Below are 13,911 nucleotides of genomic sequence, written 5' to 3' on the forward strand. Positions count from 1 at the left end.
CTTCTTGAGACCAGTAAACCCAAACAGGTGTGTTTTTAAAGGGCAGGACAGCTGTCAGCAACACATCCAATATCATCACACTTGGTTGGAGTCAAGGTTGGCTCACTCCTGGCTCCAATTAGCTCTTGGAGAAGTCATTAGGCTAGGGGTTCACATACTTTTTCCACCCTGCACTGTGAATGTTTCCATCTTATGTTCAGTTAAAACATGACAACAGCTAATGTTTGTGTAGTATTATTTTAAGCAGTCTGTGTTTTTCTATTGTTGTGACTTACATGACGTTTAGAGCGCATTTTATGGCCAATTCATGCAAAACTCCATGTAATCCTAAAGGGTTCACATACTTTTTCTTGCAACTGTATGTTGAGCACATTAATACTCTTCCACTATTACAGGACCTTCTCATCATCCATTACCTCCAATTAATTCTACATATCTGCCCACCATGTGCAGCTTGTGAGCTTTGTGGAGGGGTGACTATGTTAGATGGATACTTGCCCTGATGCAGCAGATCTCCTAATTACATATGCAATTTATTTCAAAGATTCTGAGCTTAGGATTTCTGAAACCTGGTTTTAGTTGCACAGCTGGAACTATCAATTTTGAGGTTAGATTTGTTCAAGTAAGATTGAGATGAGTCTGAATTCTTCTCGTAAGATCAGACTTTCTAAGGTTGGAAGGGAATGTTTTGGATCCAGAATGTTTTAAGCTTGAAATGCTTTGCACTTTCCCCCCCACTTCCAATGAGATGGTGATGCAAGAGGCTGCATGTACTTGAATTCCATCTGATAATTTTAACATTTATTCAATAAACATAGATTTTTTTAAAATTGAAACACACAGTATCAACTGAGGTTTGAGTGCAACAATCTAAATTTACTCCAGAAGTGTGGATATACTGATAACACAGAATGTAAGTTCTTTTCCTAATCTTATTTTGAAATCAGTTCTGATCAAAAGCTCTCCTAACACTTTACTATTTGCTTTCATACCGGCTCATCACTTGCTCTTGCTCTCAGGATCTCCAGTTCATTGCGTGACTGATACAGCTGTTTCTCTAGCTCAGCAATTTTGGCCTCGGATTCATTTTCTGCATCCTGGAGTTTCTCAGTGAGCTGTGAAAAGAACCACTGTATTGAGAATATGTTTTGGGAGGGCCAAACTGTAAAGCAGTCAACAAATATCCTATGTACTGAAGCAAGGATGCACTTTGTCCATATGAACTCCAGGTGCAGGAATGGAATATATTCTCCTGGTGACCTGATTGTCACCAACCATCCCACCTTCCTGAATTGCTGCTTCTCGATCATCTTAAGATGTGCATTGTCCATAGAATTTGTTTAGTCAGCTCCCCTACCTGTCCAACTTCTTCTTGCAAATCCTCTATGTGTTCCAGAATGGCATTTTTGGTCTCGGTCTCCTCCAGCAAGGCACCAACATCAAAGATGTTATCCAGGTAGGCTTGGATCTGCACTTGCAGTTTGTCACTTTCTGTACAGCGCAGCTTCTGTTCAATCACAGGAAGGAAACCTTGATTTAAAAGTTGGGTCTGGATGATCATTCTTTACAACGTGAACTTTTGGAATTATAAATGTCAGTACACGGTCTATCTGCAAGTGTTTCTTTTCCTTCTGTTTTTTTAATAAAATGTTTGTAGGCATTATTTAATTTTCTATGACACAAAATCCAAATAAACATGCTAAAAGAACCAGGCCAGCAAATTTTCCCAGAACATTTTTGAAAAATGCTCTTATCACCTCCAAATCTACTGCAAATTTTTTATTCCTTCAAAACCTATATATTATCAATTATGGTGCAGACACTTAATGCTTCAGTTTTAAAATGAAAGTTTACTTAGATTGAAATGTTTATAAAGAAAGTAAATAAAAAGGCAAATATAGTTATGAAGAACTTAATTCTAATTTCTACCAGTATATAGAAAACAATTTCCAAAAGTAATAAAATAGCATCAGCAAAATAAGTAGAGAAGCACACGAATTCTCCATCTCTATTTCCTATTTTGAGTAATAAAATTAGTTATTTTGTAACTAATGTTTGTTGCTTGTTTCCAAGAATGGTAAACATTTCAGAATTGCTAAGCACTTTTCAAATGCAGAACAATTAATGGGAAATTAAGAGCAATTAAAAATAACCACATACCTGTAGGTACTCATCAAGACCTAACTGTGTGAACTCATATTGTAAGAAGGCACGAAAGTTCATGTTCTCCACAGAATGAACCACAATATTGATGAACTGCATACAAGCCACCTAGATGTTTGGGAATGGAGAAAAAAAGGGCGTTTTCTAGAGGATTTACAATTTTGAAGGGCTGGGATTTTGGTGGTTAAGACTCTCTTGGCATGTGGACTTTTGTTACTTGGTTTTCATACTTTTTGCTTATTACATCCCTACACACAAATATTCGAGATATATATTTTAAATAATTGGATATTAACTTTGGGAGAACCAGTTTGGTGTAGTGGTTAATGCGCCAGACTAGAAACTGAGAGATGGTGAGTTCCAGTGCCACTTTAAGTACAAAGTCAGTTTAATGCTCTTGGACCATTCACTCTCTCTCCAACCCTAAGCAGAAAGCAGTGGCAAACTACTTCCAAAAGTCTTCCAAGAAAACTGCAGGGGAGAGAGAGAGAGAGAGAGAAGAGAGAGAGAGAGAGAGAGAGAGAGAGAGAGAGAGAGAGAGAGAGAGAGAGAGAGAGAGAGAGAGAGGGAGGGAGGGAGGGAGGGAGGGAGGGAGGGAGGGAAAGATGCCAAAACAAACAAACGGAGAGAATGTGACTTCTTTTCCTGCTATAGGCATAAAGCCAACTGGGTGACCTGGAGCCAATCACTCTCTGTTTTAGGAAACAGGCAATGGCAAGTCACTTCCAAACCTTTCGAAGAAAATTGCAGGACTTGCCTGGGCAGTCATGAGGAGTCAACACAAACTTGAAGGCACACACACCCCACACCCCCACCCCGCAAAAACTAACTTTGAGCTTTTTTGAAAATTAAAAAAGTGTTTACTGATATTGAGAGTTTCAGGGGTTTTTTTAATCATAGGGAATATCATTATATAGTTCATTTAGTTTTTAAGCCCCTTAATGACAATTTTAAGAATACTTTATTGAGCTCTTAGTAAGGCCAAATATGCTTTGAAAATGATTCAGAAGGCATGCTTAAGATTTTACCTAAGCCCAAAACAGCTAGAGACATTGTTCATCATACTATCAATTTATGCAGTACAAGATTTCTCCAACATGTGCTCCATAAGGGCTGATACTTTGAGGATTGTTTTTAACCCTGTTTTGAGGATTGCTTCTCTGATCCCAAAGCATTAATTACTGGATAAACTTAAATCGTGTAATTATTCTTTGCTAATTAGGTATAGGAAACACGGCATGAACATAAGCGAATTTCTTGGCACAGTGTGCCTATTGGAGAAGAGTATTAGAAAAAATCTTATGGGTGACCAAGAAATCAGTCCCTCTGCTTCATTTTGTTACCATGAAATCTATGTTGCTGTCTTCATTTCTGAAATACTCCATCAGCTTCTCAAAACGGTTCTTCTCACCACAAACCTTTAGGGAGAGAAAGGGAAGGAATTCTGTTTGATGGTCACTGCAGACCTGCCATGGCAATAAAGAGTTTAAACTGTTGATACACATATTAGGAGCTTCCAGCAACTAGACTCAAGTATTTTATTCTCTGTGTTCTCATGGCAGTCACCAAAAAGGGAACCGCTCGCTGCTTAAAACACTTCCGTTTTAATTAATTTGTGGAGGATTAGATGATAGGTCCCCTTCATGGATTACTGCCTTGTCGTGGCGAAGGGGCTTGCGTAATTCAATGAAGCTATGAGCTATGCCGTGCAGGGCCACCCAAGACGGACAGGTCATAGCTGAGAGTTCTGACAAAACGTGATCCACTGGAGAAGGAAATGGCAACCCACTCCAGTATCTTTGCCATGAAAACCCTATGGACAGTACCAAAAGGCAAAACGATATGACGCTGGAAGATGAGCCCCTCAGGTCGGAAGGCGTCCAATATGCTACTGGGGAAGAGCAGAGGGCTAGTACTAGTAGCGCCAGAAAGAATGAAGCGACTGGGCCAAAGCCGAAAGGACGCTCAGCTGTGGATATGTCTGGTGGTGAAAGGAAAGTCCGATGCTGTAAAGATTTTTTCTCCATAGGAACCTGGAATGTAAGATCCATGAATCAAGGAAAGCTGGACGTGGTCAAACAAGAGATGACAAGACTGAACATCGACATCTTAGGTATCAGCGAACTAAAATGGACAGGAATGGGTGAATTTAATTCAGATGACCATCAGGTATACTACTGCGGGCAAGAATCCCTCAGAAGAAATGGAGTAGCCTTCATAGTCAATAAAAGAGTAGGAAAATCAATACTGGGATACAATCCTCAAAATGACAGAATGATCTCAGTTCGAATCCAAGGCAAACCATTCAATATCACAGTAGTCCAAGTCTACGCCCCAACCACCAGTGCTGAAGAGGATGAAATTGACCGGTTCTATGAAGCCCTACAGCACCTTATAGAAGTAACACCAAAAAATGATGTCCTTATCATCATGGGGGATTGGAATGCTAAAGTAGGAAGCCAAAAGATAACTGGAATAACAGGCAAGTTTGGCCTTGGAGTACAAAATGAAGCAGGGCACAGGCTGATAGAATTTTGTCAAGAGAATACGATGGTCATAGCAAACACTCTTTTCCAACAACCCAAGAGACGGCTCTACACATGGACATCACCAGACGGTCAACACAGAAATCAGATTGACTATATGCTCTGCAGCCAAAGATGGAGAAGCTCTATACAGTCGGTAAAAACAAGACCAGGAGCTGACTGTGGCTCAGACCATGAGCTTCTCCTTGCAAAGTTTAGGCTTAAACTGAAGAAAGTAGGGAAAAGCACTAGGCCACTCAGGTATGAATTAAATCATATCCCTGTTGAATATACAGTAGAGGTGACAAATAGATTTAAGGAATTAGATCTGATAGACAGAGTGCCTGAAGAACTATGGACAGAGGTTCGCGACATTGTACAACAGGTAGCAACCAAAACCATCCCAAAGAAAAAGAAATGCAAGAAAGCAAAATGGCTGTCTGAGGAAGCTTTGCAAATAGCTGAGGAAAGGAGGGAAGCGAAAGGCAAGGGAGAAAAACATAGATATGCCCAATTGAATGCAGAATTCCAGAGAATAGCTAGAAGAGATAAGAATGCCTTCTTAAATGAACAGTGCAAAGAAATAGAAGAAAACAATAGAATAGGGAGGACCAGAGATCTTTTCAAGAAAATTGGAGAGATGAAGGGAACGTTTCATGCAAAAATGGGCATGATAAAGGACCAAAATGGCAGGGACCTAACAGAGGCAGAAGAGATTAAGAAGAGGTGGCAAAATTACACAGAAGAACTATACAAGAATGAGCTTAACGTCCCAGATAATCACAATGAGGTGGTCACTGACCTCGAGCCAGACATCCTAGAATGTGAGGTGAAGTGGGCCTTAGAAAAGCTGAGCAACAACAAAGCTAGTGGAGGTGACAGTATTCCAGCTGAGCTATTCAAAATCTTAAAAGACAGTGCAGTAAAAGTGCTACACTCAATTTGCCAGCAAATTTGGAAAACTCAACAGTGGCCACAGGATTGGAAAAGATCAGTTTACATTCCAATTCCAAAGAAAGGCAGTGCCAAAGAATGTTCAAACTATCGCACCATTGCACTCATTTCTCATGCTAGTAAAGTCATGCTTAAAATCCTACAAGCTAGACTTCAGCAGTATGTGGATCGAGAACTACCAGAAGTACAGGCAGGATTTCGAAGAGGCAGAGGAACTAGAGATCAAATTGCCAACATACGCTGGATCATGGAGAAAGCTAGGGAGTTCCAGAAAAACATCTACTTCTGCTTCATTGACTATGCTAAAGCCTTTGATTGTGTGGATCATAACAAACTGTGGCAAGTTCTTAAAGAGATGGGAGTACCAGACCATCTTATTTGTCTCTTGAGAAACCTATATGCGGGTCAAGAAGCAACAGTGAGAACTGGACACGGAACCACTGATTGGTTCAAAATTGGGAAAGGAGTCCGGCAAGGCTGTATACTGTCGCCCTGCCTATTTAACTTATATGCAGAGCACATCATGAGAAAGGCAGGGCTAGATGAATCAAAAGTTGGAATTAAGATTGCCGGAAGAAATATCAACAACCTAAGATACGCAGATGATACCACTCTAATGGCAGAAAGTGAAGAAGAACTAAAGAGCCTCTTGTTGCGGGTGAAGAAGGAGAGTGCAAAACTTGGGTTGAAACTTAACATTAAGAAAACCAAGATCATGGCATCTGGCCCTCTCAATTCCTGGCAAATAGATGGGGAAGAAATGGAGGTAGTGACAGATTTTGTTTTCCTGGGCTCCAAGATCACTGCAGATGGGGACTGTAGCCAAGAAATTAAAAGACGCTTGCTCCTGGGGAGGAAAGCCATGGCAAATCTAGACAGCACACTAAAAAGCAGAGACATCACCCTGTCAACAAAAGTGCGTATAGTCAAGGCTATGGTCTTCCCAGTTGCAATGTATGGCAGTGAAAGTTGGACCATAAGAAAGGCTGAGCGCCAAAGAATTGAGGCCTTTGAACTATGGTGCTGGAGAAGACTCCTGCGAGTCCCTTGGACCGCAAGGCGATCAAACCGGTCAGTCCTAGAGGAGATCAATCCTGACTGCTCTTTAGAAGGCCAGATCCTGAAGCTAAAACTCAAATACTTTGGCCACCTAATGAGAAGGAAGGACTCACTGGAGAAGAGCCTAATGCTGGGAAAGATCGAGGGCAATAGAAGAAGGGGACGACAGAGAATGAGGTGGCTGGATGGAGTCACTGAAGCAGTAGGCGTGAGCTTAAATGGACTCCAGAAGATGGTAGAAGACAGGAAGGCCTGGAGGAATGTTGTCCATAGGGTCGCGATGGGTCGGACACGACTTCGCGGCTAACAACAACAAAAGATGATAGGTCCAATGGATTTTTAGTAAGCCCTATGAGACAGCAATAATGGTTTAACCTTTGTTGTGTGCTGTTAATGGCATTCCAAAAAAAGGAGATAAAATAGGTGGGGCCAGGAACCACCACCACCACCCCCAAAAAGAGAGAGAGAGAGAGAGAGAGTATAGCTTTTCTCCCCTTTTGTCACATTTGAAATTATAATTTGGGAGAAGCTTTGGGGACACATGGCTTTGAGTCTCAGTTTGCATGCAAGGCTAGAAAGCCTCCATCCTGATTAGTATGTTTCAGCAATTATAGTCCTGCTATTTGAGTCTGTGTTTCATTGCTTACCAGCTGGCTGGCCCAAATCTAGCTACCTCACATGTCTCCTACCTTCTCTCACTTACTTTACTCTTTCAGGTCACCAGCCCTAGTTCCTCTGTCCTGAAAAATGACTTCCATGGGGGGATAAGAGAATACCATTTTCCTCTTTTCCCTAGCACTGGTTCCTAGATTCCCTTGGAATGGAAGCCATGACAGTTTTGGAGAGAAAATCATGACAATTTTAGCACCATGCTAAAATGAGATGCTTGTAATGATACTACCATTTGATCTGTCTTATTAAAAGTGACAACAGGCTGGTTATCTAGTGTATATTGTAGCCCTGTCTTAGCCAACTTTATTTTCTAGTAAATAATAAATAACTATATCATAATCTAATGGCATGAAAAGTTTGGATTTTGGATTTTAATATAAATTTTACAAATCTTATACAGGCTTCATCTACAATTCAAATACTGCTCATTTGGGATTTCTACTCACATTAACAACATGCACACATTTGAGAACTGATGTGCAAGTGAAACTCAAGGTCACTTCTGGCATTATGGGGAGAAAATAATGTTAAATTTAAATTATCTAGATTGTGCCCAATAGCAAAATAATTTGAGCTAACACAACATTTATTCCAAAGAATTATGAAAGCTTTATGATTGTAACTAAAGACTCTGTACACAAAATTCTAGTAATACACAACAACTCCTAAAATATCTCTTGATCAGAGATACTATTATTACTCTGCCAAGTATTATTGCAACAGTCAACTCCTCTGCCTATGACAGATGTTGATTTAGGGGATAGTGGTGTATAAGAGAAGGGGGGGAAGAGGTTACTTCCATGGGAGGCTGTTGTCTCTCTTTTGCCCAGCTGCCATTTATAATGTAGATAAGTTACCAGATCTGAGAGCAGCAAAGGGTTACATTTTTCTATTGGTCACCCAGATTTTTGCAGCCCCAGTCTTTAAGGTAAAGGTAAAGGTTCCCCCGCACATGTGTGCTAGTCGTTTCCGACTCTAGGGGCCGGTGCTCATCTCCGTTTCATAGCCGAAGAGCCAGCGCTTGTCCGAGGACATCTCCGTGGTCATGTGGCCGGCATGACTAGACGCCAAAGGCGCACGGAACGCTGTTACCTTCCCACCGTAGTGGTCCCTATTTTTCTACTTGCATTTTTACGTGCTTTCGAACTGCTAGGTTGGCAGAAGCTGGGACGAGTAACAGGCGCTCACTCTGCTACGCGGCACTCGGGATTCGACCCAGTCTTTAGGATATTAGAAAAGCTCAGGTGCACTGCTTTCCATCTGTAAGTGGAGAAACCTTTTCCAGAACGTATTTTGAACCCATGAATGAGCCAAATATCCTTACATAGAACCAGTCATTTCAGGCGGCTGTAAATGTAAAACTGTAATGGCATAAGGGAAAGACTTTGGGAGTTGAGGCAAAGATGGTGCCTCGGGAATAACCAGGTACAGGACAGCATAGCCTGCAGCTAGATAATGGGTGAGGCAACTGGCTTAGAAGAGACCCTCCCAAGTTTCACAGGCTATAAAGGAGAAGCGTACTTTTATATTTGCAAGATTCTGTTAGTGTAACTTTACAATAATGTAGAATTAGCTTATTTGCTGCATTTCCTATCAGGTCTACCCAGTGGTGGGATTCAGCCAGTTCACACCACTTCGGCAGAACCGGTAGCTAATTTTTTGTTGCCCAGGCCCAGAATGGACTTCCGGAAGTGGCATCCACACAGAGAACTGGTGGTCTACATATTTGAATCCCACCACTGGGTCCACCTGATAAGGCTGGCAAAAGCTCTCAACAGTTATCAAGCTCTCAATGATGACAAATGTTTCATAATTACTTATTTATAAGAATTTGTTTCTAGAACAACAGAATACTTGGCAGCCAGATCAGTACACGAAGATTACAGTATTTAGTATTCATTCCAGTAAGCTCAGTGACATACAGTAAACAGATTTTGAGTTAGTGCAATTGCTCTCATTTTTTTCACCTTACATAAGTTTAATATCTGCTGAACTTTTTTTCTGGGTTTATCTCAATAACCTTGTTTTTAAGCCTGATTCTCACAAGCCACTTTACCAGCCAAATGTAGATTACTCAGCCATGCTGGGAATAGGATCAGTTTGCATCTATTCAGTAACTGGAATCCTCCCTCCTAAAGGTTTTAGTGCAAACCAACTGTTCTACTGCCTACCATCCTGGGTAATTTAAGTGGTCTCTTGTCAGATATCCATGGATCAGTTTACAGAAAGCAGTATGAAGACCAAAGACCCAACTTTCCTGTCTGTCTGTCTGTCTGTCTGTCTGTCTGTCTGTCTGTCTGTCTGTCTGTCTATCTATCTATCTATCTATCTATCTATCTATCTATCTATCTATCTATCTATCTATCTATCATTATTATTATAACAACAACACAACAATAATAGAATTGGAAGGGACCTTGGAGGTCATCTAGTCCAACCCCCTGCTCAGGCAGGAAACCCTATACCATTTCAGACAAATGGCTGTCCAGTCTCTTCTTAAAAACTCCCAGTGTTGGAGCATTCACAACTTCTAGAGGCAGTTTGTTCCACTGATTAATTGTTCTGTCAGAAAATTTCTCCTTAGTTCTAGGTTGCTTCTCTCTTTGGTTAGTTTCCATCCGTTGCTTCTTGTCCTGCCTTCAGGTGTTTTGGAGAATAGCTTGACTCCCTCTTCTTTGTGGCAGCCCCTGAGATATTGGAACACTCCTATCCTGTCACCCCTAGTCCTTCTCTTCATTAAACTAGACATACCCAATCCAAGCAACCATTCTTTATATATTTTAGCCTCCAGTCCCCTAATCATCTTTGTTGCTCTTCTCTGTACTCTTTCTCGAGTCTCAACATCTTTTTTATATCGTGTTGACCAAAACTGGATGCAGTATTCCAGGTGTGGCCTTACCAAGGCATTGTAAAGTGGTATTAGTACTTCATGTGATCTTGATTCTATCCCTCTGTTAATGCACCCTAGCACTGTGTTGACTTTTTGGCAGCTGCAGGACACTGCTGGCTCATATTTTTAAGTGATTGTCCACTAGGACTCCAAGATCCCTCTCACAGTTACTGCTATTGAGCAAGATTCCACCTGTGCATTTGGTTTTTCTTGCCTAAATGTATTTATTTGTTTGTTTATTTAGTGCAGGGGTAGGCAGTCTTGGCTCTTTTATGACTGGCTCAGGAATTCTGGGAGTTGAAGTCCACGAGTCATAAAAGATCCAAGGTTGCCTACCCCTGGTTTAGTGTATTCCATTTCCAGAAGCCTTTGCAACATCTCCAGGGATTCCCATGGAGTATCTTAAAAACCAAGTTAAGCAAAAATGGGTAATTTCCTCCTAATGCAATCTCAAGCTTCAAATGAAAAATATTTTTTTCTGGGTGGCAAAGCAGAGAAATTTGCTGTGACATTAATTCCCACTCTGCCTCCAAAGTGATTCAATTTGCATTTTAAAAGGAATAGTACTAAATGCAAAATTATTTTTTAAACCATGTATATCAGACATGTCAAACACAAGGCCCGGGGGCCAGATCCGGCCCGCGAAGTGGTTTCATGTGGCCCACGAAGCCATCCTGGAAACAGTGAGGGAACGGCCCCCACTGCCTTGGCCCTGGCCCAGAGACCCTCCTTCTGCCAGAGACCCTCAGATCTGTCCCACTCCTGCCCAGGCCCCCATAGGCACCCTTGATGCGAATGATGTAGAGCTGGCCACGCCCACCCAGTAGGCCATACGCACTCTAACCACGCCCACGCAGTAGGCCACGCCCACCCTGGCCATACCCACCCGGCCCCCTGAGGGCAACTGCAATGCTGATGCGGCCCTCAATGAAATTGAGTTTGACACCCCTGTATATAGATACTTCATTCATTTTCGCTATTCATATGTACTGTACATATTACATTATAGTGAGAGGACATATCCCCTTGTATTTGCTTCTGCTTTCATTTTTAAGAGCCATTGAAAAAAATATTTCAACAAATATTTCAACAAAACCTCTGCTTTCATTCTTCAATTCTTAGCACTTCAGTTCATTTGGGCAAGGGCTGAATTATGTTCAGGCAGTTAACAACAAAGGGATCCAGAATAAAATATATGGAGCTGGGTGTGGCCTCACATTTATCCCCTTTCAAAGTACCTGCACTTCCCTTTCTGCTCTCACTGATTTAAATCTGAAAGTGTGTTACACTCTTACAACTGAAGACTTTCTTTTGAAAACAAATAATTATTGATCTGCTTTTACAGAAGTTCAGGTTATGTTATTCCACATAGTAATTGTCTTGGGTATACTCCTTCTGTGGGTGCTACAACTTTGCATGAGGTAGCAATGAAACATACCAATCACATTTCAAACAAACTAATAGCAAAATGGAATAATTTTCATTGGAGCTTTTTTTGGAAAGAGAACATTAAGTAATGCAGCCAATTAACATGTGATCTTCTAGAGCATATTTTGGCACCAGTCCTGATCAGATATTTTGAGAGAGAAAAAAGTTGAGAAATAGCAATATTGATTTGAGCAATTTTGAAGGAAATGAATATATACACTGCCATCTAGGAGAGAAGTTTTTGTAAGGCCATTAAATCTAGAATTTAATATTAAACTTTAGCTAGTTATACACCTAGAACATTTTAAAAATATATAATTAACTTCCCTCCGCCCAGTACACTCCCACAGAGAGGGCCTCCTCAGGGTGCCATCGGTCAAAGAATGCCGACTGGTGGCCCCCAGGGGGAGGGCGTTCTCTGTGGGTGCACCGGATTTATGGAACCATCTTCCGGTCGAGCTCCGGATGGCGCCCGATCTCCGCTCCTTCCGGCGCGATCTTAAAACCCATCTCTTTAAACAAGCTGGCCTGGCCTGATGGGACGGGGTGGGATTTTTATAAATGAACTTCTATTTTAATCTGTATTAATTTATTATGGGCATTGTTTAATCACGTTTTAATAATTTTTAATTTTTGTATCTAGTTTTTATGTATTGCCCTGTTCACCGCCCTGAGTCCTCCGGGAGAAGGGCGGTATATAAATTAAATAAATAAATAAATAAATAAATAAATAATTATTTTATATTAAAGCTCCAAATTGGTGAACATCACTTTACCTAAGTACCAATCACAAAACAAGAAGGTAGAGCTCACAAACCTCTTTGAAGTTGTCAAAGGCAGCCAGAATAATATCATGACCTCCTCGGACCAAGCAAACAGCAGCCAACAGCTCAAGGACAAGAGCTTTAGTTCTGCAATACAGAAGACAATGAGAGCAAAGGTTTCACATTTGTTCAAAGAAACTGGGGTCTAAGAGTGAAACAAGTGGAAGAGAGTGAGGCCAACATAGGTCAATGACTGGAGGCAAAGTCCCCCGAAGCAACAAACAAATGGTAGATGATGGAGAAAAAAGAGAAAGAAATTAACTAAGGTGGTAAGCTTCATCTGCTAGTTCAGGTCTTCTTATTGGTTTATTTGAATTTAGACATATTTTTTGTTTCTCAACTATGATTACATAAATGGACTGGGCATATTTGTGTTTATATCAAGGACAAAGTTAATTAAACGTAGTAGCACACAGGGGAGCACAGTAATAGAATGAAGGACAACTATGTCCCAAAACTGCAATTAGAACTTAGGGGGGCAACCAGAGAACTTTAGAGGTACTATTTCTCTACACACCTGACACCTTAATTGCTGCTGCTAATATAGTATAAGCAGGAAATTGCTATTCCATAATGCGGTTGGCTTCTTTGTGACTTGACATGTTATATGAGCAGGGATTGTAATATGGATTGTAAACCATGATTTAGTGACAGGTGTAGCTTATTCAATAATCTGTGGTTAAACTAAGCAATGGCTTAAGGAAATGTATGGACTTGTTTTGGATAAAGTAATCAAAAAGAAAACTGCAACCAAATGTTCATGGGAAAGTATTGCTCCTTGGAACCTTAGTTTTAAACAGATGTAACATGGGAAGCTGAATAATGTTTATTGCATAGATGCTACAGAAGTTCTATTTTTTGTCATATGCATAAGCTAAAATATTTAATTTTCCTAGAATAGAGCAATCTATAATTAATTTAAGCCTGTACAAGAATGTAAGAATTACCCTCTTCTATTTGGATTACAGCATCATTTAATCCAGTATATTGCTTCCCAAGCAAGGGCAGCTAGGTATTCTTGGAAAACGATGCTCCACTCTTCCAACACCTGGTGGTTGGAAAATAGATAAAAGGACTGAAGGATATATGAAAGTTGGGAAAACTCGTAAATCACATGTTAAACTTTATATCCCAGCAACCACTCTCAACGTGGCCAGTAGTGAAGATTGCTGAGAGATGCAGTTTAGGACTATTTTTGCAGACCACAATTCCCTATTCTGATGGATATTACATATATATCAGTAGCCCTCGGTTAACAACTGCCCTGTTTAGTGACTGTTCAAAATTACAGTGCTACTGAAACAATGACTTCAGAACTGGTCTCAAATTTATAACCATAGCAGTGTCTCCATGGTTGCATGATCATCATTCAGTCCTTTCTCAATTGGTGTGCATT

The 13,911-nt window shown here is 40.7% G+C and overlaps 1 protein-coding gene across 1 annotated transcript in view; it reads right to left on the bottom strand.

Moving 5' to 3' along the window:
- Positions 1-13,911, bottom strand: part of FMNL1 (formin like 1) — a 102,306-nt gene that overhangs the window by 18,068 nt on the left and 70,327 nt on the right. Inside the window, exons 10-14 of the mRNA XM_081344415.1 lie at positions 12,509-12,602; positions 3,507-3,581; positions 2,161-2,271; positions 1,358-1,507; positions 993-1,115 (exon numbers count right to left, since the gene is read on the bottom strand). Coding sequence (XP_081200541.1) covers positions 993-1,115; positions 1,358-1,507; positions 2,161-2,271; positions 3,507-3,581; positions 12,509-12,602 — 553 coding nt within the window. The remainder of the gene's footprint in view (positions 1-992; positions 1,116-1,357; positions 1,508-2,160; positions 2,272-3,506; positions 3,582-12,508; positions 12,603-13,911) is intronic.

Source organism: Vipera berus (genome assembly GCF_964194415.1).
Source record: "Vipera berus genome assembly, chromosome: Z".
NCBI classification, from domain to species: Eukaryota; Metazoa; Chordata; class Lepidosauria; order Squamata; family Viperidae; genus Vipera; species Vipera berus.